We start from the raw sequence: 26,192 nt of genomic DNA on the forward strand, positions 1-26,192 counted from the left end.
AGCCTGTTTTGAGCATGTAGAATACTATGATCATGTATCCTGAAAAATCAGATGAGCCCAAAACAAATCGAACTATTTCTTTGATTTGCCAAAAACAATCATGACTTCAGTCTTACCAAAGTGAACGCAGGGGCCACCCCAGCATTGGCTAACATTCTCAGGGCTTCCAGAACATCCTCCCAACATACCTCCTATGATGATGCTTCGCACATAATTGCCATACAACATCTTCCAAACATATCTTAAGATGAATATAATTTCTTCAGGCCACCTAGTTGACTACCTTTCCGTTAAAATTCTGGCCTCTTCATAATACTCTTCCAATGAAGCCTTGGCTTCTTATAAACACCAATCAATGGTGGTGATATTGTTTTTGGCTGTTTGAGTGTATATTTTCCTCCACTCTCGGGTGTGTCATACGCCATGTAAGGCCTGTGACCCTCTTATATTCATAGTTCTCCCCTTCTCCATTAGATCAGTTTTTTGGAGTAGTTGGTTAGTTAACATTGGCTTCTCCACATCTGACTGCTTTAATGATTTTGTCGGTAATATCCCTCCGATGACATTGAGGCCTTCCAGGATAATCATGTGTGCAATCCATCCACTAGCTGATATCAAAGATTCTCTGGTATCAGCCTTGTTAGTTCTTACCTCCTACCGCCAACTTAACAACACCATTAACCACCGATTTGCTCCACATAGATTTGCCAGATGGAAGGTTACATGCCTGAAACAGCACGTCCCAAAGCCATTGCAGCTCTTCATCCAAGAACACCAAAGCATACTTTTCAACACCACCTCTCTCAAAGAGAATCTTTACCCAGCGATGCTTAATTTCAAAACCTTTAGATCCACCTGAACCAACATTTCTTTCAATGCACACCAATCTTACAAATACATCATTCTCGATGAATCAATTGTGGTTGAACTTTTAGCACATCAATTAACTACCAAGTACCCGCAATTGATTTCTCATCATAGCATTAAGAAAAGATAAATCATGGGAAAGTCAACTATGACCACAAATATTCAATTAAAAAGTCACCATTCTCAATTACTCAAGTTAGGCTCATTGAATCTGTTGCATCTATAAAATCACGTGTCTTCACTACATGAATCCGAAGGACTATCCAGTGCTGCAATCCAAAGGAGGACATTCTCCTGAGGACACTAACCAGTAGCAGAATATCAGTTGATTTAGCTAATACTTGAACTTGTAGCGTTGACCACAAACACTCAATTTTAAAGTCACCACACTCAATTACTCGAGACGGGCACATTGAATCTGTTGCATCTAAAAAAATCACATGTTTTCACTATATGAATCTCGAGGACCATATAGTGCTGTGGATCCTAAGGAGGACATCCTCCTCAGGACAACAATGAGTAGGAGAATGTGAGTTGCATTAGCTAATATCTTTGACTTCCAACTAAGAGTTGCAACAATGCCTGATGGTTGCCACCTATGAATAAGACTAATCTAGAGAAGAGGGAACTTGCCAACCAGTATTTTAGCTCCTACTGTCTAGTTTCTAGACATGGTCAAACAAGAAAAAAAATATAGACATGGTTAAACAAGAATATATATATATGCAAACTTGACAAATCACATGCATCTACATCTAAAGCCATGTAAGACACAACAAATGGTAACACGGTCAAAAGGTGATCAAGCTAACCTGGGGAAGATCTTTTCTCATCATTTCAGCAAAGAGTGTCCCATTCTCACCCTCGTTAACATAATCAAGTTCCTCAAAAAAACGAGCAGCCCATTCATCTACCAGTCCAACAACATCAATGGAGATCTGAAAACATTGAGAAACATAACAAGAAAAATCATAATTACACCTCATATGTACTCCCTGGGAAACAACAAAACTGGTTGCTTCAAAAATAAAATGTGATGAATAAATCAATTAATTACCTGAGGAAACCTTCGAAGTACCAATCCCAAGTTCCGAATGATGAACAAATCAACTGTTACAGTCTCAAGCACAAAAGGCCGTTGTACTTTAACAGCCACTAAATCCCCATTTTCTTTCAGTCGGCCCTTATATACCTGACCCAAAGATGCTACACAGAGAAACCCCACATCATTGAATCGTCATAAGAAAAGGCTACACATCATTTATGAGACGGAGAAGCTAGGGTGGAAATAAATGACTATTGGCTATATGTTGATAGAACAACCCAATGAGCATCAAAATTAAGTACAAGAACAAAAATTATGCAAGACTACCAGCTGCAATTGGAGAGGAAGTAAGCTCAGAATAGATATTTTGCCAAGGTTGGCCAAGTTCCTCCTCAATAAGAGACATAGCCACATCATCTGGAAATGAAGGAACCTTCAATTATCATCAAACAAAACTCAATCAGATAAGGAAAGGATAAATAGAGAAATTTGGATACTGATTAGACAAGTTAAAATCACCAGTGTAATTGTAAAGCTTCTAGTAAAATAGTTACTGTGTACTTTGGAATTATGAACTTGTCAATGATTAAGTAATATTAAAATAAGTGGATATGTGATACCACAAAGATGGCAGTATATCCATGGTTTTCTCTTAAAAAAAGGAACCAAAATAATAAGAAGAAGAAGAAGAACTACATTTAAGTTCTCTAATCAGCAATACATTGGCATTATATGGATATGTCACAAATTATTTCAAAATGGTATCATGAGTACTCAAAATCCTTAAGAGTGACTCTGCCCCTGCACTCTTTAAGAACTGAGGACCCCATAAACACAACACCTCAATGCTAAAAACAATAGCATTGGATCTTCCATTTCCCGTTGAATATTCTTTCTTTTTTTATTAATAAAATATATTACTTACCCATTGAATATTCTTTGGTTCCTCTCTTTTAAGAATGTCCTAACAGACTACAAAAAGGCAAATATTCCAAAGCATTCTTCCCCTAAGAGGTAGTGCCGATCAATTTCAGTCTTCCACTTACGGCAATCCTCAAAGTTTTTTCCTCAGAAAGCGGAGGTCCTAAGTCCAATTCCCCCCCTTGGTGACCACCTCCTGGGATTTAGCCTAATACATCTGGTACATATGGAAGGGGTGACATGCGTGCCTAGTGGGATTAGTCAAGAGCTCTAAGAGGCTTAGATACCGAATGTATCAGAAAACAAAAACTAAATGTTTTGTACATAATCTAGCCAATACCAAACTGAAGGAAGAAAAAACTCAGATAAGCTTAGAAAGAGCACAATGTAGTGATGAGTAGTTTACCGATTCCCACTGGATTTGCAAATAGAACAAAAATTAACAACGACCCATTCATAAGCAATGAAGTGATCCACCATCCCAAACTCACAATTTCCTGTCTTCACCCGAGGTATTGCCAAGGGAGACATGAATACTAGGGATAAGGCTAGAAACAAAGTGATTTCGCAGTCATTCACTCCAAGACTAGTTGTCTGCTTCTCAGATCATAAAACCCTGCATAGGGAGCTCTTTTTTGTAAGAGAGTACAATGGGAAAATCTCTTTTAGCGGCGATTTTCCAACCATATTTCTTCTCAAAACCAGACTCCCCCCCCCCCCCCCCGGACAGCCCCCACATTGAATTAAATGCCTTTCAAGAACTCCAATTGCACGTTCAAAACACCTAAACACTACACCCAAATGATAACTAAGGGATTTGGCCTTTCCACAACCCAAATTCCCACTCCCATGCTTTGTTTGGCTAATTCACCTCCAAAGGCTCGTAGATTCTGCGCATGCAACGTTAAACCCTTTCTCTTGAGATTAATGATGCCAAAACCAACCTATTTCTTGGGTTTGCATAAATTCACCCAATTCACCAGATGATATTTGAAGGCACCATTAGTCCTATTGATACTTTACCAAGAGAGTTCCTCAAATAACACAAAAATCCCCTACAATGCCTAAAAATTACTTTCCAAGGTATTCGCATCTAGGCTAAATGAAGTCAATCACCATATCAAGTAGCCTCCATTAAGGGCCGGTAAATCCTTAATTGATGATGATGATATTAATGTTGGAGGAACATGATTGGTTTACCTAGGATATGGCTCTGATGATGATGAAATCCTTAGTCAAGTTCTTATAGAGATTCAAATGCATGCACCTTACTCTTATCACACATGACAATCACTAATCTACACAAATGTATTGTTGGAATTTGGATGTCGATAGGTCTACACTATTAATTGATCAGTGATGATGAGATATACACAACTGATGGAGTTGACTATTCAGAGAGATGTTTTCACCTATTGCCAAGCTTAACTCCATCCATGTACTAGTATCCCATGTCACTAATCTATCTTGGGTTCTTCATCTATTTTATGCGAAGAATGCATTCCTTCATGGTGATTTACAAGAAGAACTTTATATAGAAGTGTTACAGATATTAATTTATTTTCTTCTTTTAGTTCGTTGCATTGTATTATGATGCACCCACTTGCACCTTATCATATCTTAAGTGTATAGGGGCAGTTTTGACCCAAGACCACCTTTTTATTAAAAATAGGGTTTGCGGGTGAGAGGAGTCTTAGACTCTCTCCTCTCCCCAATGAGTCTCCTTTTCTCTTCTCTCCTTTTTTTGGTTTTCTACTTCATCTTTTTCTCCAATATCCTTCTTCCTTCTTATTCTCTTGTAAATTTCTGATTATATTTTGTTCTTTTTCAAGTTAAGTATTTTAACATGGTATCAAAGAGGGTTCCGATCTAAACTCTGTGATTGGAAATCTCCACAATCAGAAATAAGGGTTTCTAGGGTTCGATGAAAGAAGGTTGCCCTAGGATCTGTTTGTGATGATGATGCATAACCTCCAAATCAGGTTGGACTTATTTTTTCTGGCAGATTTATGTTATTAATCAGATCTGAAATTTATCATAAGTGGTTTTGAAGAAAATCAGAAGATAATCACAGCTATGGGAAGTAGTCACAATGATAACCCCAAGTCTGATGATTACCACCGTGAAATTGAATGGTAGAAACTATTTGTAATGGGCCCAGTCGGCCAAGATGTTTATTGGAAGCCAAAAGAAGTTGGGGTATTTAACTGGAGCATGTAAAGAACCTAAAGAAGAGGATTCATCTCATTGTAATTGGGAAAGTGAAAACCTCACTGTGATGTCATGGCTCCTTCATTCAATGGAACCCAATATCAGTAGGAACTTCTTGTTCTCAAGAACAGCCAGCGAATTTTGGGAAGCAGTATCTCGAACTTATTCACAGAGAGATGATTTAGCCCTTTCATAGGGAGATTGCTACATTGCAGAAAGGAAGTCTCGGTATTGAAGAATATTTCGGTGTTCTAAGACAAAAGTGGGAAGAACTAGACCACTATCAATCCCCAACAAATTCTATGGCAGATATTAAGAAGCAGACTAAGAAGGAGTCTTTGATATTCTGGCTGGTCTCAACCCAGAATTGGAATTCCAAACAGTCCAGATCTTGGCAAAGGATACTCTTCCTTCACTGAATTCAGTTTTCAACTATGTAAGGGCAGAGGCCAACAGACGTGCTACTTCTATGAGCTCTATCACATCTAACATAGAGAGATCTGCCCTTGCAGCAGATTATAAGAAGAATAAAGGATTTGAAACAAGTAAGGTCAATCTTGACCTTTTATGTCAAAAGAAGAAAACAAATTAATATATGTAACAAGAGGAACCTTTGATTTTGTTGCTAAAGGGGAGACTGCTAAGGTATGTGCTTAAAGAAAGCATTATATGGCCTTACCGACCTCCACGGGCATGGTTTGATAAGTTCAGTAAAATTGTCGTTTCATTTTCATCAAAGCCAAGCAAATCATTCATTTTTTTTTTTTTTTGACAGACTAAATGTGGCATAAAACTACGATGACTTTGACGGAATCTATGAATATAGACTTTTTCAAGCTTTGACACCAGTCAAACTCTAAAAGAAACTTAAATTTTTCCAACTTTATCTGATCATTGTATGATAACATAAAAAGAATTCCACTGTTTCTACTCTAAACAGGTACTGGATGCCATGAAGATCATACTGGTAATAAAGTTAAGAGCTACAACCCGGTGCATCGTACCATGCAATTCAATTAATAGACATGTTCATGCATTAAGTAAGATATGCAAACTACAAACATATTCATAGCTTACTTTGTCACAAAGCTTTTGCAGCTCAGTCATTGCCGCAGGAGACAGAATATCTGGTCGAATACTCAATGCTTGCCCGAGTTTTATATATGCTGGACCCAAAGAGGTCACGATCTCACGCAATTCAATGGCCCGTGCAACTTCATTCTGATGAAAAACACACCGAAAGCCAGTAAACAAACTGTAGTTCAAAGATGAGCCATGAAAGGGAGCTTATGTGATTTAAGTAAATTAGTACATTAGAGGAAAGAATGGTAGCAGAACATAAAAGAAATAAGGGAAACACATTCATGCCACCTTAGTATCACTTATATGTTAGTCTAGCAATCAGTTTTGTTCTTACAAAGAAAAGGAAGAAAAGCAATCAAGGTTTAGCCTTTTTGTTTAGTCCATTAGACTCCCCTGGAAAATCTTGACTAATGTGTGATAATAACAACCTTGCCAAATCATGTTGACAACCTACAGTTAAAGTTTAATGATTATAAAGTAAGCTCTCAATGCATAGCATGAAGTATCTCCACAAAGGAGTTGTTGGGGTAAAGATAGAGAATCATCCACCTTAAAAACCAAAGCATGATCAATGGTAATTTCAGTGTAGAATACAAATGTCTAATGAATCAAATGTATGGAATATATGGATCTTAGATGAGATTACACAATCTATTTGTTCTCTTCAAGTTGTTTTTTTTTTTTTTTTGGTGGTGGTTGGGGGGGGGGGGGGGGGGGGGGGGGGCGGTATAGAAAAAAGGGATGAGGATGTAAATCATTTCTTTTCAACATAAGCAACAGTCTCATTTATGATCGCAAGTAAATATTTCTATGAAAGATCGATTGCATAGTAGATTGGGATTTGCTGACATTGATACACACTAGAAATGCTTCTTAGAAGTTACAAAATTTGTTTAATGGTTAATTTTTTATAGAACTATTGCATTTGATATGTTTTAGAATGTTTCTCGGAAATATTCTCAAACGTTTTTGGTATATTTCACTAAAATACTGAAACATTGCATTACATTAGCAATTTCACGATGTTTCTTTCCGGGATGTCAAAAATCTGAATATTCTACCAAAACGTTCTGAAGTGTAACAAAACTTTGAACCACAGCCGACACAGCCTAACATGCATTTAGTTTCCTGGCCACAGAAAAATACCCTTGACCATCGTATGTCCCAATAGAATTTACTAAAATATCTTGAACAATTAACTGTAATTTTTGCATCTTAGATCTCCTCTTTTGATACATGCACCTGTAGGTGTGGAACATTGTTCACCTTGTCTACATTAAATAGATTGTTATTGTAATATAAAGATGTATGAGTGTTTTTATCCTACTTGTTCAACTGTTCCATCATTTCTTAAATTATTAACTCATTTTTTACCATTTTAGAAATAATTAACCAAATCCTAATTTGGCAAACTTTTTTTGTAACCAAATTTGGCAAATTCTCATTAAGCTTCTCCAGGTCAAATTTAACTTTCTCAAATTAATTCAGAATTTTACTTACCAAAGCTTAAAAGCATGCTTTTGCATGCTCATACTCATTTGTATTTGGAGCTAATCTTGCCACCCAACCTAATCAAACTCAAGTGAGCTTAAGCTTAGCAATAAGCAGCTCGGGCTGGCTCAGGTTGACCAAATTGGGCCCAAGGTTGGGTTGGGCATGGATTGAATTGTTTGAAGCTCCAGTTCAGCTTGGGTTGACACCAAACCACATGAATTGCACACTTGTCACAATTTCCTTCCACAGGTTGATCTTACCTTTTGAACCTTTAAATAAAGGACCTTGTTGGGAGCTTGAGTTATCGAAACCATATGATCAAAGAACTCTCCAATATAGCATTTTTGGAAAAAAAATATCACTTTTACTAGACTCTGCACAGCCCAACATACTTTCTTTTTTTTGTTGTTGTTGTGTGAGCTGGATTTGAAGCCACACCTCAAAGTTGCATTTAATTATGGCAACCAACTGAGCTATAGGTTCAAGTCTGAGTATATTAAGAGACTTGGGGCAATTTCAGGTTTAGCTGACACCTGAGATAGAGTTGCTAGACACCAACTCTTTTAAGAAGTTCTATGCACCTATAAACCAGAATTTGATATAATGGAACTTAATTTAACCATTAGCCATTTTCAGTGCAAAGAAATTCACAAATTTCCAATAAATTAAACTTGACTTTGGTAATTAAATTATCAGAGTTCAATGCTTCAGAAATTTACATATAATGCAACAAGTGCCATTATAATGCTTTTTTATGGGTTCTTTTCCTCTCTTTTTTCGCCCAATGCTTGATGTAAAAGAAGTTGTGGTTGTCATTCAAGTAATATTTGGTAGGATAAATGTATAGGTGCCTAAACAAGTCTTAGTCAACAGTTTAATTTTCTAGTCGTACTTTTAGAATTCTATATACCCTTCATACTGGAAGCATGGACAGAGCTACGTCTTTATTATATTCACAGCATCCTCTTTTGCTGCTTGCATGAAAGAGAAAATTTGATAAAGGAAACTACAAATGAAGGAGGACTTCAGATAGAGCTAGTAAAAAATAGTTCCAGTGGAAAAGCCCACCAGAATAGAGTTGGTAAAAACAGTTTGAAATTCATGCATAACTAAAAGCACTTAGAAAACAAGAATATCCTATTGACCATTTGCCTTAAATATGTCAAAAAATACAATGCAACATTCATAGATTGAAGTAAGCAAGCATCACATCAAAGATTTACCTCTTTGATTTTCTTGTTTATCAAGTCCCATGCAAGACTGGAAAAAAAACCACCAGCAACAGACATTAATTGGACAATACGTGTTGCAACAGCACGAGGACGTCTTCCCCAGTACGAAGAGATGATGGCAGGATCATACACCAATGGTAAAGATTCACTGCCCTCCTCAACCTGAAAAGGCACATGGAAAGCCAGTAGCATCACTATCACATGACACTAATTCCTCCATGACAGAGAACACAAAACATTCATTTCAAAGCATTTAGACTTCGAATATTTCTCGAAAGATATATTTAGTGTCTAACCTTTCAGAGACTTAATATTCTCCATATTAAAAGCACAACCATCCATTTCTTAAAATTCTGAATCATAAATAGTAAGTGTCGCTCCCAATTTGTTGACTGTACCTCTTGGGATGGTCACCTCGACCCCCAATCTTCTTCTTAATAAAATTTTAACTTATCAAAAAAAAGTGTCACCAAGTCCTAAAATCTCAGCCTAGTCAGTGTGTCAACACTGAGAGATCTGAGTTGTTCCTTTGGAAATTCTCTAAAACGATATCATCATCATCTATGCCTTACCCCAAACATTAGGGTTAGATAAAAGATGGATCAGAGCTTAACTTAGCAGGGAAGCCAAGTAGGAAGTGATTGGATTGTTAAAATGGGTGAGGTGACACCAACTTCCGCCTAAACCAAGTCAATGATTGTTCCGTCTGTGAAAAAAACAAACAGCAAGGCGAATAAAATCGCACACAGAACACAAGGATTTAAGTGTGGTTTGGCAGTGTGCCTAAGTCCACGGATCAAATCAAAATCCAATCGCACTATATTCTTTCAAGTTTACAGCCCTAGAGATATCTAGAAAATCAAGAGCATAGAAAAACGTATCCTCCCAAAATCCCTAAACAACTTTCCCAAAAGAATACATATATGTACCCCAAAAAAATTCTTGCTTTCAGGCCGATCCCACTCTGCTTCAGAAAAGGTCCCCTTTGAAGTTACCTCTTGAAGCCCAAGCCCAAAAAAGAATACAAGACATCATACGTAACACCGTAACAATTGCAATAAGCCAATAAGGGGAAAGAGATAAGGCTCAGTGCAAAGAAACTAGGAAAGCCACATAAGACTAGAACTGGCGAAGTGCTACAATCCCATGCTTGTCCCTAGGGCCGATATTTATACGTGAGTGGGGTGAGATGTCCAAAATACCCCCTCTTCCTCCTCCAATTGAAGGTGTAAATTTGCCACAGACCCTGTCATGCCATTGGTTGGAGTTGTTCATCCTAGGCTCCCCATTCAGTAGGGTTGGCTGTATGTTACAACTGTTAATATGGCTAACAGGGTTGTTGGTCAGACAGACCTGGCTTCTTGCAAGGCAACTTGGTAGGGCCACTAATATGACATAACTGACAAGTCTTTCATAACTAGAAATTTCGCACCACGCCAAACGCCATGAACCATATGGTCAATAGAATTTCATGCAATGTAGTCTAACATAGTATCCCCTTCTCGTGACCTCCAAACCTTATATCTTCATTGCCTCACCCCACCCACCTGGGGAACGGGGCATGAAATCAGTGCCATGTACACCATAAAATAAGAAGTAATAAGCACCTAGACACATTACTAACAAAATTCACCAACTTCCGTGAAATTTCAGAGATATCGCTGAAAGGGGGTGTGTTGGAATTATTATTTTATTATTTATTTATTTTCATTATCAAAATTATTTTGTGGCCTTTTCACATATACAAATTTTATATAAATACTGGATTGTAATTTGTTCAAAACGTTAAGGATAAAATTGGAAACCATGTTAGTGGTCTGGCATTGGTTACCAGCATCAAATATGATGGGTTAGTGAACATCCTATCAAAACTTAAGTGGTATTCACCTAATACTAGAATTCTACAATGGGTAGAAAATCTAGTATCCTTCTTTATAAATAGGTGGCCGTCCCCCCCTCTCTACACACAGATTATTCTATCATTGAGATAGAAGGTTCCCATCACCAAAGTGTAGGTAGAGTTGGGGTAGTGCACCTATTCTTCGCAGATCAAGATCAAAGTGTTCTTTGCGAATTATCGAAAAGCGAATCCAGGTATTTTACAATTATTGCTTTTCGATTTCGATTATTCTATTGTTTGTTCAAGATCAAATCCTAGATCCATGAATATCATGTTTATTGTATTTTTCCAACAATTGGTATCAGAGCCATTCCGGATTTGTTCTTGTTCAAAACTTTTATTAAATCTAAGTTGAATCTAGATCAATCTTGATTAAATCTGCCATTTATTTTCTTCTTCAAATAAGTTTATATAAACAGAAACATGACGTTATCTCATTTTATCATTTGATGAGAACCAAATAAATATTTTTCGCATCTCTGCGATGATCGGATCGGTAAGAAAAACCTTCGGCTGAACCTATTGAAACAATAGGAAAAGATCCAAATCGTTTTTTCTTTTGTTATTGATTTAAAACTAAGAAAAACTGAAATTGAAAAGATTTCAGATCTGTATAAACCGAAATCGAATCCAGAACTATTGTGAAACTACCGATTACAGAATCTAGATTTGTTTAGAACCGATTAAATAAAATAAAATAAAAGAAATAGGAATCTCTTCGATTCGCAAATCCAGTCGATCAGTTGCAGGTTTTACAATCGGACGTTACCGGATGCTTTCCAGTGACCATATTAATGGTCCGACATCAGTGATCAGCTCTACCGGTCGGCGTTTGGATGGCTGCGGTTGAGCGGCGACGGCTAGGGTTTTCAGTAGTTCGGTCTTGATGAAGAAGACGAACTGTTCTTCGTTTTGGGCTGGGCTGACCCGTTTTCACTATTCGTTTGGGCTAAGCCTGATAGCATTTATTAAGTTGGGCTTTAGATTTCGATTTTGGGCCAACCCGATTCGGGCTTCGTTTGGGCTTCTTTGTTTAGTTGGGCTAAGCCCGATTCAGTTCTCGTTTTGGGCTGAGCCTGATTCATTTTTTCAATTTTGGGCTAAGCCCGATTCATATATAAACCAATGTTTTAAAGGTCTATTGGGTTAAACCCGTTTCAAACTCGAACCGACTCACTTAACCGAACCGTTTGGGTCAACATTTGACCCGATTCGAGTCGAACCGGTCCAGCCGAACTAGTTCAATTGGTTCAAGTGTGAACTAGACCATAGAAAACCATTTTTCCTATAAAACTTTGAAAAAATCATAACTAATTCGTTTTAATTCCAATTTGGACAAAACAAAAGTCCATTTTGAATATTTTTTCCAAATCTATTCAATAAAAATGTTAAAACAATTCGTTGACAGCAACATATAACAGTAAAGTTCAGATTAAGTTGTACCCTTTTGGAGAATATATCTATAATTGCTTTCTTTTATATTGAATAATTTATTTTGTTATTGTAATGTACCCACATCCAAAACAAAAACAATTAGAAAGCAAATTTAGATATATTAGGGTATAAGTCTTGCCTATAGGGGTTTAGGAAGACACTTTGAATGATCGTTCAAGGAACGTGATGGAAATAGGATAGTAGTCTGCCTAAAGCTGACCGTTCTATGGAAGTTACGGGTTCTTGAATTCTGAGACTTAGTGTCTCACTAAGATCACTTTGTGGCACTCTTTTGCATGAAATCACTAACTTCTGCTTAAAGGTGATTTAAGGATGTTTGTGTAGATCGAGTGAATAGAATAGTCACAAGTGTGAAGGGGAGAGAAGGATAACCCTCTTGCCTAAAGGTGTGGATAGTGTTTGGATTGAACTGGAACATGAGTGGCTAGGTCTATGTGCGAACTCCAACACAATTTTAGGGAACATATAGCATATTAAGATCTCGGCCCAAAGGCGAGTCTTGATGATGCGACTTGTTTGTACCTGCAGAGTGGAAAGTTTTACCCTTAATAAAACACTCTGAAACGATTCGACCAAAACCCCTGGTACGAATTGAAAGAATTGAATCCCACAGTGTATATTAATGTTTGACCATATTTTAATGCAGCTATGGATGGGTCATTGATTCAAAAGAGTCTGGCAAGAATTGAACCTCTTAATGGCTCTAATTACTCATCTTGGAGGATGAATATTGATATTTTGTTGGGATGCATGGATTTTGATTTTGTTCTCTTTGAGGACATGCCACCAACTCCACTTCCAGATTCTACGGAGTTGGTAAGGACCCATTTTGCTAAATGGGAAAAGGCTAATAGATTGTCTATGATGATCATTCGAGCATCTATTAGTGAGACTTTTCGAGGTGGTATTCAGACCACAGATACAGCTAAAGAACTATTGCAGATCATCAAGAAACAGTTTGTGGGAACAAAGAGATCTGTTCAGTATGAGTATTTGGGTCAGTTAATGAATCTGAAATATGATGGTAACGGAAATGTACGGGAACACATACTTAAGATGTCCAAACTTGTAATTGGTCTCTGAAAGCAAGGGATTATTTTTTAAGATGACCTTCTGGTGCACATGACAGTTTTATCTCTGCATAATTCTTTTAATACTTTTAAAATCAATTACAGTGCACAAGAAACTAAATGGGATCTGAATCAGTTGATTTCCCTTTGTATCACTGAGGAAGCAAGATTGAGAGGTTCGAAGGTTGAGTCAGCACACTTGACAGTTCACCCAAATAGCAAGAAAAATTTCAAAAAAGGCGGCAACAAGAATTTTAAATAAGGAAAAGAGTTCAAGGATTTCAAGAATCAGAAAACAATCAAGGAAAAGATAGAGATTGAGAAAATAGATAATGAAGATTGTTGGTTCTGCAAGAAGAAGGGACACATGAAGAGAGATTGCTTTGCGTAGAAAAACTGGTTGCAAAAGAATCCATGAGGGGTTCGACAGCAAGATAAATCCTAGACCAAAGGATAGATTTTTCTTAGGAATGCAGAGGCATTGTTGGTTGAGGTAGTTAGAGCTTATCGTCTTATTCTTGATATAAGACATTATTTGATTTTAGAGGAGATTTTTTATATCTTGTCTTTTAGATAAACATTATTTCCATTTCTAGATTGGATATTGTTGGACATGTTTTTTATGGTATTTATCAGTTATCTTTGGATAATTTGTTTGCTTCTTCTATGTTGTATTTATTTGTTGATTCTTATGTCCCGGGGTCTAAGTGTTATAGTTCGTCAGAAAACTCTTCTATGTTATGGAATTTGAGATTAGGTCACATTTCCAAGAAAAGACTAGAATCCTTAGTTAAGGAAAGAATTGTAGGTCTTCTACATTTTCAGATTTTTTGATGTTTTGTGAATTGCCTTAAAGATAATATGATTAAGCAACGGAAGTTTGAAGTTACTAGGGTTATTGATTTGCTAGGTTTCTTAAATATGATCAAAATAATGGGAGTGAAATGCGAAGGAAATTTATATTTGAAGAGAAACATAGTGATCCACCAATATATTTTTTTTTATTTCGCAACCTTTACCTCATTTGGTGGCATCACCTATCTGTACAGTCGTTGTAGAAGATGCAACAATCCAACCAGAACCTAATCCTCAAGCAGTGGTGATTCCAGTTCCACATGCAATCATTCCCATTAGGAGATCTACCCGAGAACGCAGACCCGCTATTACAGATGATTATGAGGTATACTTTCAAGAATGAGATGCTATCAAAGGTGATATAGATGATCCTTCAACATTCAAAGAAGCAATGGATTCAAATGAATCCCAATTCTAGTAGGAAGTAATGAAAGAAGAATTAAGATCTATGGAAAAAAATGAAGTATGGGAATTAACGACGTTTCCAGAAAGTCGTAAGATAATAGAATATAAATGAGTTTTCAATATTAAAAGAGATTCAGAAGATCAAAAAGTTTAAAATAAGGTTTGTAGCAAAGGGTTCCATACAAAAGTCAAGTATTGATTTCTATAAGACTTATTCTCAAGTTATCTACAAGCTGAAAATATTAATTTATAGGTTGAAACAAGCATCAAGACAGTGGTACTTGAAATTTGATCAAGTGGTAACTAGATACGGATTTAAAGAAAATGTCATCGATAAATGCATATATCGCAAGATGAGTGGGAGTCGATTAATCATTATTGTGATTTATGTTGATGATATATTGCTAGTAAGCAATGATGCTCATCTCTTATGTGATAATTAGGTTGTTACTGATTTTGCAAAGAATGAAAGAGTAACCAGAGGAAACAAGCACATCGAAATAAAATACATTTTAGTATGTGAAAAGGTTCGTAAATGATTGATCGAGATTGCCAAGATAGATTCTAGCAATATGATAGTTGACCCTCTCATAAAAGGATTCCCGCTAAAGATTTTCAAGGAACATGTAACTCGTATGGGAGTTATCATGTCATTTGTTCATGTTATTTAAGTATTAAGTTTATTTTATACTTGTTTTGATTTATTTATACTCTTGATAGACTATTTATTACTGCTTAAAGAAATTGATTATGACTAGTCATTATTTATGCATTATTGTGTACACATGTTATGTTTGCCTGTGAGTAGATGTACTCGTAAAGTGTTAAAGAAATGCTTGGACTAGACGTGACTTGGCATCACGTTGATGAAGTCTTCATTCTGGATAGAAAGGTGATGGAATATCACATAGCTGGTTGTTAGTAAGATATCAGAATGACATACGATGAGTATAAAACTGGACACCTAGGGAATGTACATACAGACTACATTGAAGACTGTACATTGCCCTAATACCACAAAGAAAGTTCACGTAAAGGTAAACTCCTGAATTTATTGATGGTACTAGTTTTGAGATCATGGAACTATCCTAGGGCCGACAAATGAGCACTTTGTTACATCCATGATCCATTATTAGTGGTATCTTTGAATGAAGGTGACAGTTAAAGATTATCTAAATTGTTTTGAACAATTGTTTTTCAAAAGAGTGCACTCGATTATTCAAAAGGTAACAATCTAGAGAGTCGTTTTCTAAACAAAAGGTATATGTGAAGGCCAAGTGGGAGATTGTTGGAATTATTATTTTATTATTTATTTATTTTCATTATCAAAATTATTTTGTGGCCTTTTCACATATACAAAGTTTATATAAATACTGGATTGTAATTTGTTCAAAACATTAAGGATAAAATTGGAAACCATGTTAGTGGTCTGGCATTGGTTACCAGCATCAAATATGATGGGTTAGTGAACATCCTATCAAAACTTAAGTGGTATTCACCTAATACTAGAATTCTACGATGGGTAGAAAATCTAGTATCCTTCTTTATAAATAGGTGGCCATCCCCCCTCTCTACACACGGATTATTCTATCATTGAGATAGAAGGTTCCCATCACCAAAGTGTAGGCAGAGTTGGGGTAGTGCACCTATTCTTCGCAGATCAAGATCAAAGTGTTCTTTGCGAATTATCGGAAAAGCGAATCCAGGTATTTTACAATTATTGCTTTTCGATTTCGATTATTCTATTGTTTGTTCAAGATCAAATCCTAGATCCATGAATATCATATTTATTGTATTTTTCCAACATGCTAAAGAAAAAAAATCAGCTGTTCGGAAATAATGGACAATTAATTGAAAAATCAGAAAATTTTTTTCTCTATCCCTCCCTCAATTTCTTTTCCGAACTCTTCCTACCAAATTTTCCCCTTTTTTTCAAATTTATCCAAGTTAACTGAATGGATCCTCGTCAAATAATTGCTGAATCCAAATTTGGTTACTATGCCAAGACACACACACAGAGATGCTAATTCACACAAAAATAAATAAATAAATGAAATTTAGTGCTGGAATAACGAACTAAATTCACCTCCACTAGACGAAGCTGAACACTGTCATCGGCAAACTGTGAATCTCTCAAATTCTGACCACGAAGACCTCTCATTAATATCGCCAATTCTTCATTTTCTTCCATTTGGGCTCTCACTCTTTTAATCTCTTGCGAAACATTTCCAATTTTCTGCCAATTCCACAAACAACAAAACAACCGAAAATCAAACAAATAAACAAATTTTAAAACCCTAAATAATTCAGTTCAGCTAAGTTACCACAGAAACTCCATTGACAGGCTTCGATTGGGTTCTCGAAGGTTTGAGCTCTGATGGTTTGGGTTCAGTTGCGATGGCGACAACGACGCCTCGTCTAGAGGAAAACGAAGCAAGATTAGTTCTTCTCTTTGAGTGAGAATGGGTACTATGAGATGCTAACGTGCGCCGGAGGGGTTCGATTCCGCAGTAGACGAGCTGAGATGCTGTGTCCATGGCGGAATCTGAGCTTTGGGTTCGGATTCGTTCTTGTTTAAAACTATCAAAGAAAGAGAAATTTTGCTTAAAAAATTGCAGAAAATGAGAGGGAGATTCTACTCTGGCTTTCAAGGAAGAAAGCAGAAGTGCGCCATTGTTTTTGCCATTTTAACTACTCTTGTATCCGAACATGGACCTAAAAAAAAAACATAGAATAAGATAAAGACTTCTTCATCAAAATTTTGATACTGACGTATTAATTTGTAACCCCATTAATTGGACTTTTTGGGGGATATTCTATTAACCGCATGGTGAGTTCCTTGTAGTGCTACTTTCATAGTGGATAGTGGATGGTGGATAGTGGATAGTGGATGGTGGATAGGAAAATGTTGAAAGAGAAAATTAAAATCTCTACCATATAAGGACCGTATTCGAGATTTAAAAATAATGATAATAAAAATTTTAGCCATCATCGATTGTTAAATTTATAAAATAATGATTTTTTGAAACAACCCCATACACCCCTTAACGTTTCATGCGCTAGAGTCATAGATATTCTCTTGAGATACGCAAATTCAGATATTTGTGAGAATGTATGATTTTGTATCCCGATGAAAAAAATCTATGGTACTAGCCCATGCCACATTAGGGAAAGTATGGGAGCATCAAAAAATCACGACTCAAATTTATATGGTGTTGGATGTAATTTTTTATTGACATAGCAATATCTCAACTCTCAACTCTCAACTGTCTAGAGTTACCACACAGAACTATAGGGTAAAAGAACTACAAAAGATCCACTCTTGACTTTCCAAGTCTTGACCCATGGTTGAGGTTTTCTATCAATATGACCATCAAGATTTTATATAAAACATAAATTTATAAAGAATAGTTCTAATCTTCTAGAGATTGACACACATTTTTCTTGGAAATCTTTGACATCCCAAGGGTTATGTTGATGGAGAGCCTCAATTCATTTTGCATTTTAATTTTATAAAATAAGGTGTTTGAAAGATGTTTAGTGGAAAGATCATAATTTTATTTTAAAATAAATATCTAGATTATTGTTATCAAAGATAACATATATATAAATTGGATTGACTTATGAAAGATAATTTATCTTAAAAACCCCACCCATTCATGAACTATATGACTTAAACATCTCGATATTTGACGATTCCAACACCCCCTTTGGGATATAACCATTCTTTATGATCGCATACAACTTAGTAAATTAGTGGACCATCCAATTTCGAAGACACAATTTGAAGGAGCAAATCCTCGTCATCATGTTTACCACTAAGTCAATCTCGTGAGAATTAAATATCAATATAATGAAAATGTTAAAATCATATGTTTTAGCGCTCTTTGATTAAAGAGATGGGCAAAACATGAACAAAATTTTGTTGTTAAGAATAATGGGCATTAAATTGATGAATTAATGTCACAACGTCATGTATATTAAAGTAAAAAAAGAAAATGTCTACTAATTAAAAGGTTGAGATCCATTGACTCCTAAGAATGACTCATGAAAAAAACATACGATCCCAATCCTTTAAACATAAAATCCAATAGTTAAGATTTATGAATATTTTGATAACACAAATCTCGGAGATACTTATACCAGAGATTCCAATCATTGAATTTTGCATTTAAAAGATTGGGATCATGTGTTTTTTTCATGAGTCATTCTTAGGAGTCAAGCGATCCTGACCCTTAATTAAAATAGAAAAGAAAATTAACTACAGTGATGTGAGGAGAAAAATTATGAGTGATTTTCGTGCATTAATGCTCATTTATTTTCAATATATGTGACACTTGGTCTATCAGTTTAGTACTGTTGTTGTTATTATTATTATTATTATTTTTTTCTTAAATCGTAAATCTGGATTCGCAAAAACATCCCCAAGTTGTGTGGACCATGGACGTAAAGATAGTAGGAGGAAGTAAAATTTTACGATGTCTTTATCAATGAACTTGGTAAAGACAACCTTAGCGTAATCCAACACTGCTATGGGAAAAGGTTGGACATTAGCCTGAAACGTGGCACGAAGTGGTGCAATGAAATTAAAGTTTAATTTTGGTGTGGATCCTTGTTCACGTGAAGCTGCCGACCCATTCATAGTAAATTTTAGCCCTTTTTTTTTTAAGGATTATTTTTAATTAGGTCGGATCCGACCCATTTAAATTAGGTCGGATCCTTATGATAAAATTTGATAATCAAAATAACATTTAGAGTGTGAGTCCACAATAATATGTAGATAAATTAATCAGTTTCAAATTTCAATAATTAAAAAAAAAAAATTATAACACGTGTCATTTTGTAAAGGTGTCCGCAGCATCATATGGAAAGAGTATATATGTATTTAAGTGTTGGAGAGAGAGAGAGTTGCATATATGAGGCTCTTGGAAATCCATGTCCCACATATATTGGAGGAAGCATGGTGTGGACAGAATATTCTTTCAAGTGTACATGGCTGTCAATGATCCGGGTTATGACCCGGCCCGAAAACCATGAATTAGCTTTGAGTAGTGTTACTAGGGCTGGGTTGGACTGGGTCCAATTCATGTTTAATTTGGGCTAGAGAAATAGGCTCATTGGGAGGCCCAACCAGTAAATAACCTGATTGTAGATAAATTTTATTTAGCCAAGCCTAGTCTAATGGGTTCATTAATGGGCCAGAATTGGGCTGGGATTTTGAGGCTCCCCAACCCGGCCCTTTGATAGTCTTACATGTATATATGCCCACTCTTAGGTATGAATATTAATGGACTAGATAGGAATTAATCCTACGTGAGTTGGATTGGATCAGAGCCCAATCCAGAAACTTAACAGGCTTGGGATACGATGATTCAACCTATCGATGTTGAATTGGAATTGTAATGGATGGACCCTATATTTGTTCAAGAGTTCATGATCGAAAACCCAAATTATTTTGATTCTAACTTTGCAATCAGACGGATCCTTTGACATGCTTACCCCTTAATTATAATTGATCCTAGACTTATCTCATTAGGCTCCATTATTCAATTGTTATTTCATGATTGATTTATTTATTTATTTATAGAATGTATTCTAAAAATCATTATGACAAAACCAATTCTCGAATAATATTATGTTATCAAACAAGTGAAATTGTTTATCCTTGTTTTCAAATCCGTATTTTTTTCTCCTCGTTAAAACTACCCACACTCTAGGTGTGTTCAACCGGATAACCCGGACCACTCAAATAAGGAATCCGGCTTTCAATCCAATTTGTGGTTGAATTGAAACCAAGATCAATGTTACTGGGTTCGGGTTCAACCTAGACCAGTCGAGCATATGTTAACTCAAACCTTGCTTCAAACTTGGTTAATCAGGTTCAAATTGGTCTAGTTTTGATTCTGGTTTCGACCCAATTGTCATAAAATGCCAAAAACTTGACCTGATTGCATAACATGCCAAAAAAGCTATACAATTTCAAACAATATCCTTAAATTGAACATTGAATAATAATTTCAAAATAAAATTACAAAGATTAAATAATAATTAAACAAACAACTTAATGAATTTTATAAATAAATTGGGTGTTACAACTACAAATTACAATTCTTCTCTTTGTTCAAAATGAAGAATAAACAAAATCTACAAATTAGAAGGGTGAGGTTAGCATCACAATAAGTTGAGTGCATCCCAACTAGGTTAGCACTCACTCACCAATCTATCATTTGCGTTCTACCCTTAAATGAAATGAAATATCTCATCAAATTTCAAGTTCTCCAATCTCATCTTTCAATTTTTGAATTTCCCTTTCTTCCTTTTCACTTTTAGCAAGAAATCAATCCTTCAAATAAATCATAGCTTGAACAGTCTTCGGCAACAAACGACTCCTATAGGAAGAGAGATTTCTTCCACTTGCACAAAAAAATAGACTCAAATGCAATTGGAGAAAGAGAAATCATTAATGGATCACGTGCCATCATGAAAAGTACTCGATATTGTCCAAAATATGTTTTCCACCATTTTAATAAATTAAAATTTTCATTATCAGGTAAACGTAATGATTCAGATTCTAAATATTGACTTAGTTCTAAAGAGAAATTTTGTCTAGGCTTTTTTTAAAAATAATAATTAAATGGTAAATATGTGGTATATGTTTTATACATGTATTATACACTTCACAAAAAAAAATCAAAAATAAAAAATTCGTTAATATAATTATGTGAATTATGACTCTATAATCTAGTACATATGGAAAAGATATAATAAATTTTAGAATAAAAAAAAAATTAATCTCTATCGTAAAATGAATTCGCATACATGTCAAAAGCACATATCATTAACTTCAAAAGATAATTCGACTAATACCAATAAATAAATAAATAATAATAATTTGGATATCAACCCCCTTCCCACATTGTAATCTCATACAATCTACAAAATAAATTATAGTTAATATTTCAAGAGTCTTAGTTTTTAAATAAAGACAATTAAGAAATTATAAAGAAAATTATTTAATTCTAAACCTACTATCAAGTCAAGATGTATCACGAGTACCACCAATGATATTTATATCTCCTAAGGTACCATCCACATTTTTAGACACTTCTTCACGATCATCATTAGTGTAACGAGGAAGCTCGTCAAGATTCTCTAAGTTAATCATTTTCTTGTCTTTGATCTCAAGATCTTTAAAAACATCGAACAACATTGCATTCACTCTAATATAAATGAGATCCTCCAATATTTTAGGAAGCAATCAATTTCTCTTGTTTGTTTGTTTGTACTGTATCAAACGCACTGCAATTATGCTCACACGCTGAAACACTACTCAGTTGGCTTAATATGCGAATTGCAATCTTTTTATTTGCTTCTCACCACACTCTCACATGAAAAAATTAGCATCATAATACAAATAATAAAATATAACATTTAATAAAAATAAACTTACGGGAGTGTGCACTTTTCATTTGGCCTAATGAAAAGTAATGAAACATCTTTGGATGCCTTTCATTATAAATTAACAACTAATCTCCAAACTCTTCTTTTTCCTCAGTAGTAAATATCTTATTTCCAAGAAATAATAAACCATCTCTCACATCATATTGATCATATACAACCTTCCTCTTATACATCAAAATCAGATCGAGATAAGCAACAACTACATGAACTTCATGTAATATGTTCTCATATCATCTTTATGTTTTTAATATTTTTATTAACTATGTATACTCAATTGTGTAAGCCCCTTCCTCGCCCTTTCCATTGTTTCATATATGTATCTTGCAGTCGACCCATCACCATCAACTAATAGAAATACTCGAATGAGAGGTTCTAATGAAAACAAAACTCTTTTTCCATCTCTCAAAAATGAGAATTATGAATTATGTTTTCAATTTTTTATAATATAAATTAGTCTTATATGAAAAATTTATCCAAATAGTAGATGCCACTATATGTCATAGACCTTCTGTAGCTTCAAAAACTAATTTAAGTATCAAGAAATGTCAAGTCAATCAAACCTTCAAACATTTTATTAATTATTTATCTATGTACTCTCTTATCAAGTTCAAGACAATGATCTGCTTATACATGTAGAAGACAATAATAGTATTGGCATAATGAAAAATCATTTTTACCCATTGGACTTATATGTATATTTCCTTCAAAAACATCTAAATTCCATGTGCAACTCACCGTACTTAAAAAATGTATGGATTTTTGTCCATAATTAATTCACCTGCAAATCCATAATTTGAGGCATTTTCTGTAACAACATGCACAACATTATGAGGACCAATCTTTTCTATAACATGAATTAGTAAATATTTAAGAAAGAGTTTTGTCTTTTGTTTATCCGACTTTTAAAATAATTGTAAAAAAAATAATTCCATTTAGAGAAGATGTTATCACATTGATATAAGAACGATCATTCATGTTAGTCCAAATGTCAGACATTACACTACAACCACATAATGCCCAAAAAGTCTTAACTTCGTCAGCATAATTGTAATGACCTAACATTTTTATGTTAATCTTGAGGAAAAATGTTAGATTAATCAAATATGATTTTTTTAGAGGTTGATTCTGATAACTTTGGTCACACCATTAGATTCGTATCGAAAAATCATCAAAAATAAACTATAGGTTCGTTTAAATCGAAATTCGAGACATAGACCTATTAAAAAAAAGAAAACAAATCATTTAATGAACCTTACATTCCTAAGACTATTTTTTTAATTCTCACGTACTCAACTTTTCTAAAAATAAACCTTAGAGAAAAATCCTAGCCTCCTTCGATCTTTTTACCCGATTTTCTTCCACTTAAAGGTTTCGTTGGATTTCAACGTAAAAGAAGAAATCGATCAATTTGTTGCAAGCTTAAAAGAAAATCGAAGAAGTGAAATTTTAGATCACATCGTAGAAAAAACATCGACTCAACTCAATTTTTCGCATCTTTGAAGATTTTTTTAGCATAGGTCTAAGGTAGGGAACTCTTAAAACTTTCTAATAATCGTAGTTATTAATTTATCGTAGTTCTCATCTTCAAAAACCTAATCTTTTATTATAAATTAAGAGAATATAATATCCTTTACAAAATACATATTTAGAATAAATTGATTTTATGTTTTCCTACATATTGAACCAGTTTTTATTATTTTATTAGTTTTTATTTTTTATCGATCAAAATTATTTTTACAAAATTGAAAACAAACTAGTTCAATGAGAGCAAAGAGTAAACATAAACTCTCGTTCGAAAAATAGTTTGTCAATTCTTTAAGTTAACCACAGTGTAATTAGACACCTTTCTATGTTTTTTTTTTTTGAGGTCTGTGTATTGTAATAGATTGTTATGGAATAGTCATTTTTTTCGAAAAGATGTTTTGTTTTGCATAAATTTAACAAAATATTCTATTTTTTATATTATGCCAGCACCAAAAATATTTTGTTAAAAATTCAATAAACTCTATCATCATTGCAAACTAGAAGACATTCTAAGCCTGCCTAGAGAAATTGCCACTTTCTTGTGTCAATTGCACTGGGATGTGTTGTGACCTACACGCGGTGTAGTAAAGGTGACACTTTGGATAGTGAAATTTATTTTATTTTTTTTACCATTTTTTCCTTTTATATTTCAAAACAAACTAGAAAGAATTATCTCATTAAAAAATAAAAAATATCATTTTTAATCTAATGAAAATAGTTGAAAATGTTAAAACTTTAAATGATCACATTGTAGAAGTGATGCCTTTGATTTTATAAAAAGAAAGTGTTGATTTTTTTTATTTGCATGTGGCAATGAATGAATTTTTGGGAGTTAATACTTACATTTTCTTTATTGTGAGGCGTTGTGCTTGTTCATTTAAATTTTTTTATCACAAGACAATGTGTATGGTTACTTATATTTGTTGTGCTGGGATATTTCATGATATGAACTCCGGATATCTATTCTACATATTTGTATTTTATTTTTGAGTTTAATTTTTTAAAAGAAAAATATATATGTATATATTTTGGGATATGTTAAAGAGCCTGTGAATGCTTGAAGAAATAGTTATCATGTCATTTTTAGAATGATATACCATTTTAAGATATACAGTTGGTATGATAAACTGCTATATAGTATAGAATGTATATGAGAATTACATCACAATTAAGATCTAGAAAATTATGTTCTATTTTTATTGGTGAACTATGTAATGCAAATGTGGCGCCCCGTCAAATACTAACACAAAGCCCCATATCAAATCTCGAAGCGCTAGGTGGTGCTTCAAAATTTTAGTATGATCTCATTTGTTTATGTTAGCATTCTAAGGCATTCAACCTATTTCACCAAATAAGTAAAATTGACAATATCCTATATATACATACAAGAACAGAAATAACAGCGAAAGATCCATGTAAGATAGATCAGAGTGCGAAATGATAAACAATATATAAGATTACTTTGAAAATTCTCACTCTAACAAAATCCTAACGCTCGATACAATATCTATAATACTCCTGGTCTAACCAACACCATTAGGGGGTATAACCCCAGTACTCACTAGGTGATGGAGTCTGATCATCTGACCCACTAGATGGTCTCTACTCGCTGGATCTATGCTCGTCTCACCCATTGTAGGTTTTGAAACTAAAATAAATAAGAAGAAAATGATAAGTAACAATAGTTATCTAGTAAGAAAATAAACAATTTATATCAATAATCTCTCCTAACATGAACGAATAAGCATACTGAATCATTTTAATAATACAAAATTTTACAGAAGAAACTACAATGAACTAGTACATATAGCCAAGGATAAGCAACTAAACATTTTAAAACTGACATTACTCACTATATCATTTTATTTTCATACAAATCTAATTGACCAAATAGAAATATTTAAACATGCGTTTCAATTTATATATAAAAATAAGGCAACAGATACATAATACACAATGATGAAGTAGTGAAATTAGAGAGTTGAGATTCACGACTGGATTACTTTCAATTGGGACATGATATTTCATATTCTTTACTAGTTTTTAGTTCCTGATTTTGTGATCGATCGTTGCACTCACCACACTTGGTTAACCATTTATCCGGCTCAGGCTGGCCGTTTGACGTGACCGTAAGCAATGGGTATCTTTTCGATGCGTTAGAACGTTCGATTACTATAGATTGTTAGTGATCACTGATTAATCATCTTCGTCTATGCCTATCAGGTATGCATGTGATTCCCAAATATACAAATCATTTGTATACTACCACATTTACATTACAAGTTCACTGATAAAGACAGAGAGCAATAAACTCGAATTCCAGTTGTGACTCCACTCTCATACGCGTTACATACCACATATGAATTTGGTTGTCCCTACCATATATCCTAGGATAGTATATCACTTCAGATGATACAATTCAAAAAATAGCTATATATATATATATATTATTTTCATTTGAAATAAAAGAGAAATTAACAATAGAAGGTTGAGAATGGATATCCAGTTTTCTACCATGCAACTATGATCATCCGGCCTAAAATAAATAACGGAACGAAAAGTAAACATCGCATCGCTCTAACAGAAAGTAAATAAACATGCAACCAGTAATATTATCCCTAGATATCTGTTCACCAACCTATACATAATATAATAATGTAAAATACAGA

At 34.4% G+C, this 26,192-nt stretch overlaps 1 protein-coding gene across 2 annotated transcripts in view; it reads right to left on the reverse strand.

Moving 5' to 3' along the window:
- LOC147382846 (Protein kinase superfamily protein) overlaps positions 1-17,225 on the reverse strand; it is a 31,033-nt gene extending 13,808 nt beyond the window's left edge. Inside the window, exons 1-7 of one of the 2 annotated variants that reach the window (XM_086428800.1) lie at positions 16,863-17,225; positions 16,625-16,774; positions 8,845-9,015; positions 6,122-6,265; positions 2,240-2,345; positions 1,925-2,073; positions 1,680-1,805 (exon numbers count right to left, since the gene is read on the reverse strand). In XM_086428800.1, the coding sequence (XP_086284926.1) occupies positions 1,680-1,805; positions 1,925-2,073; positions 2,240-2,345; positions 6,122-6,265; positions 8,845-9,015; positions 16,625-16,774; positions 16,863-17,075 (1,059 nt within the window). In that variant the 5' untranslated portion in view covers positions 17,076-17,225. The remainder of the gene's footprint in view (positions 1-1,679; positions 1,806-1,924; positions 2,074-2,239; positions 2,346-6,121; positions 6,266-8,844; positions 9,016-16,624; positions 16,775-16,862) is intronic. The other variant, XM_086428801.1, reaches the window with a different exon arrangement.
- Between the last annotated feature and the right edge of the window lie 8,967 nt (positions 17,226-26,192).

Source organism: Akebia trifoliata, chromosome 16 (assembly GCF_017979445.1).
Source record: "Akebia trifoliata isolate Shusen 1 chromosome 16, ASM1797944v1, whole genome shotgun sequence".
Lineage (NCBI taxonomy): Eukaryota > Viridiplantae > Streptophyta > Magnoliopsida > Ranunculales > Lardizabalaceae > Akebia > Akebia trifoliata.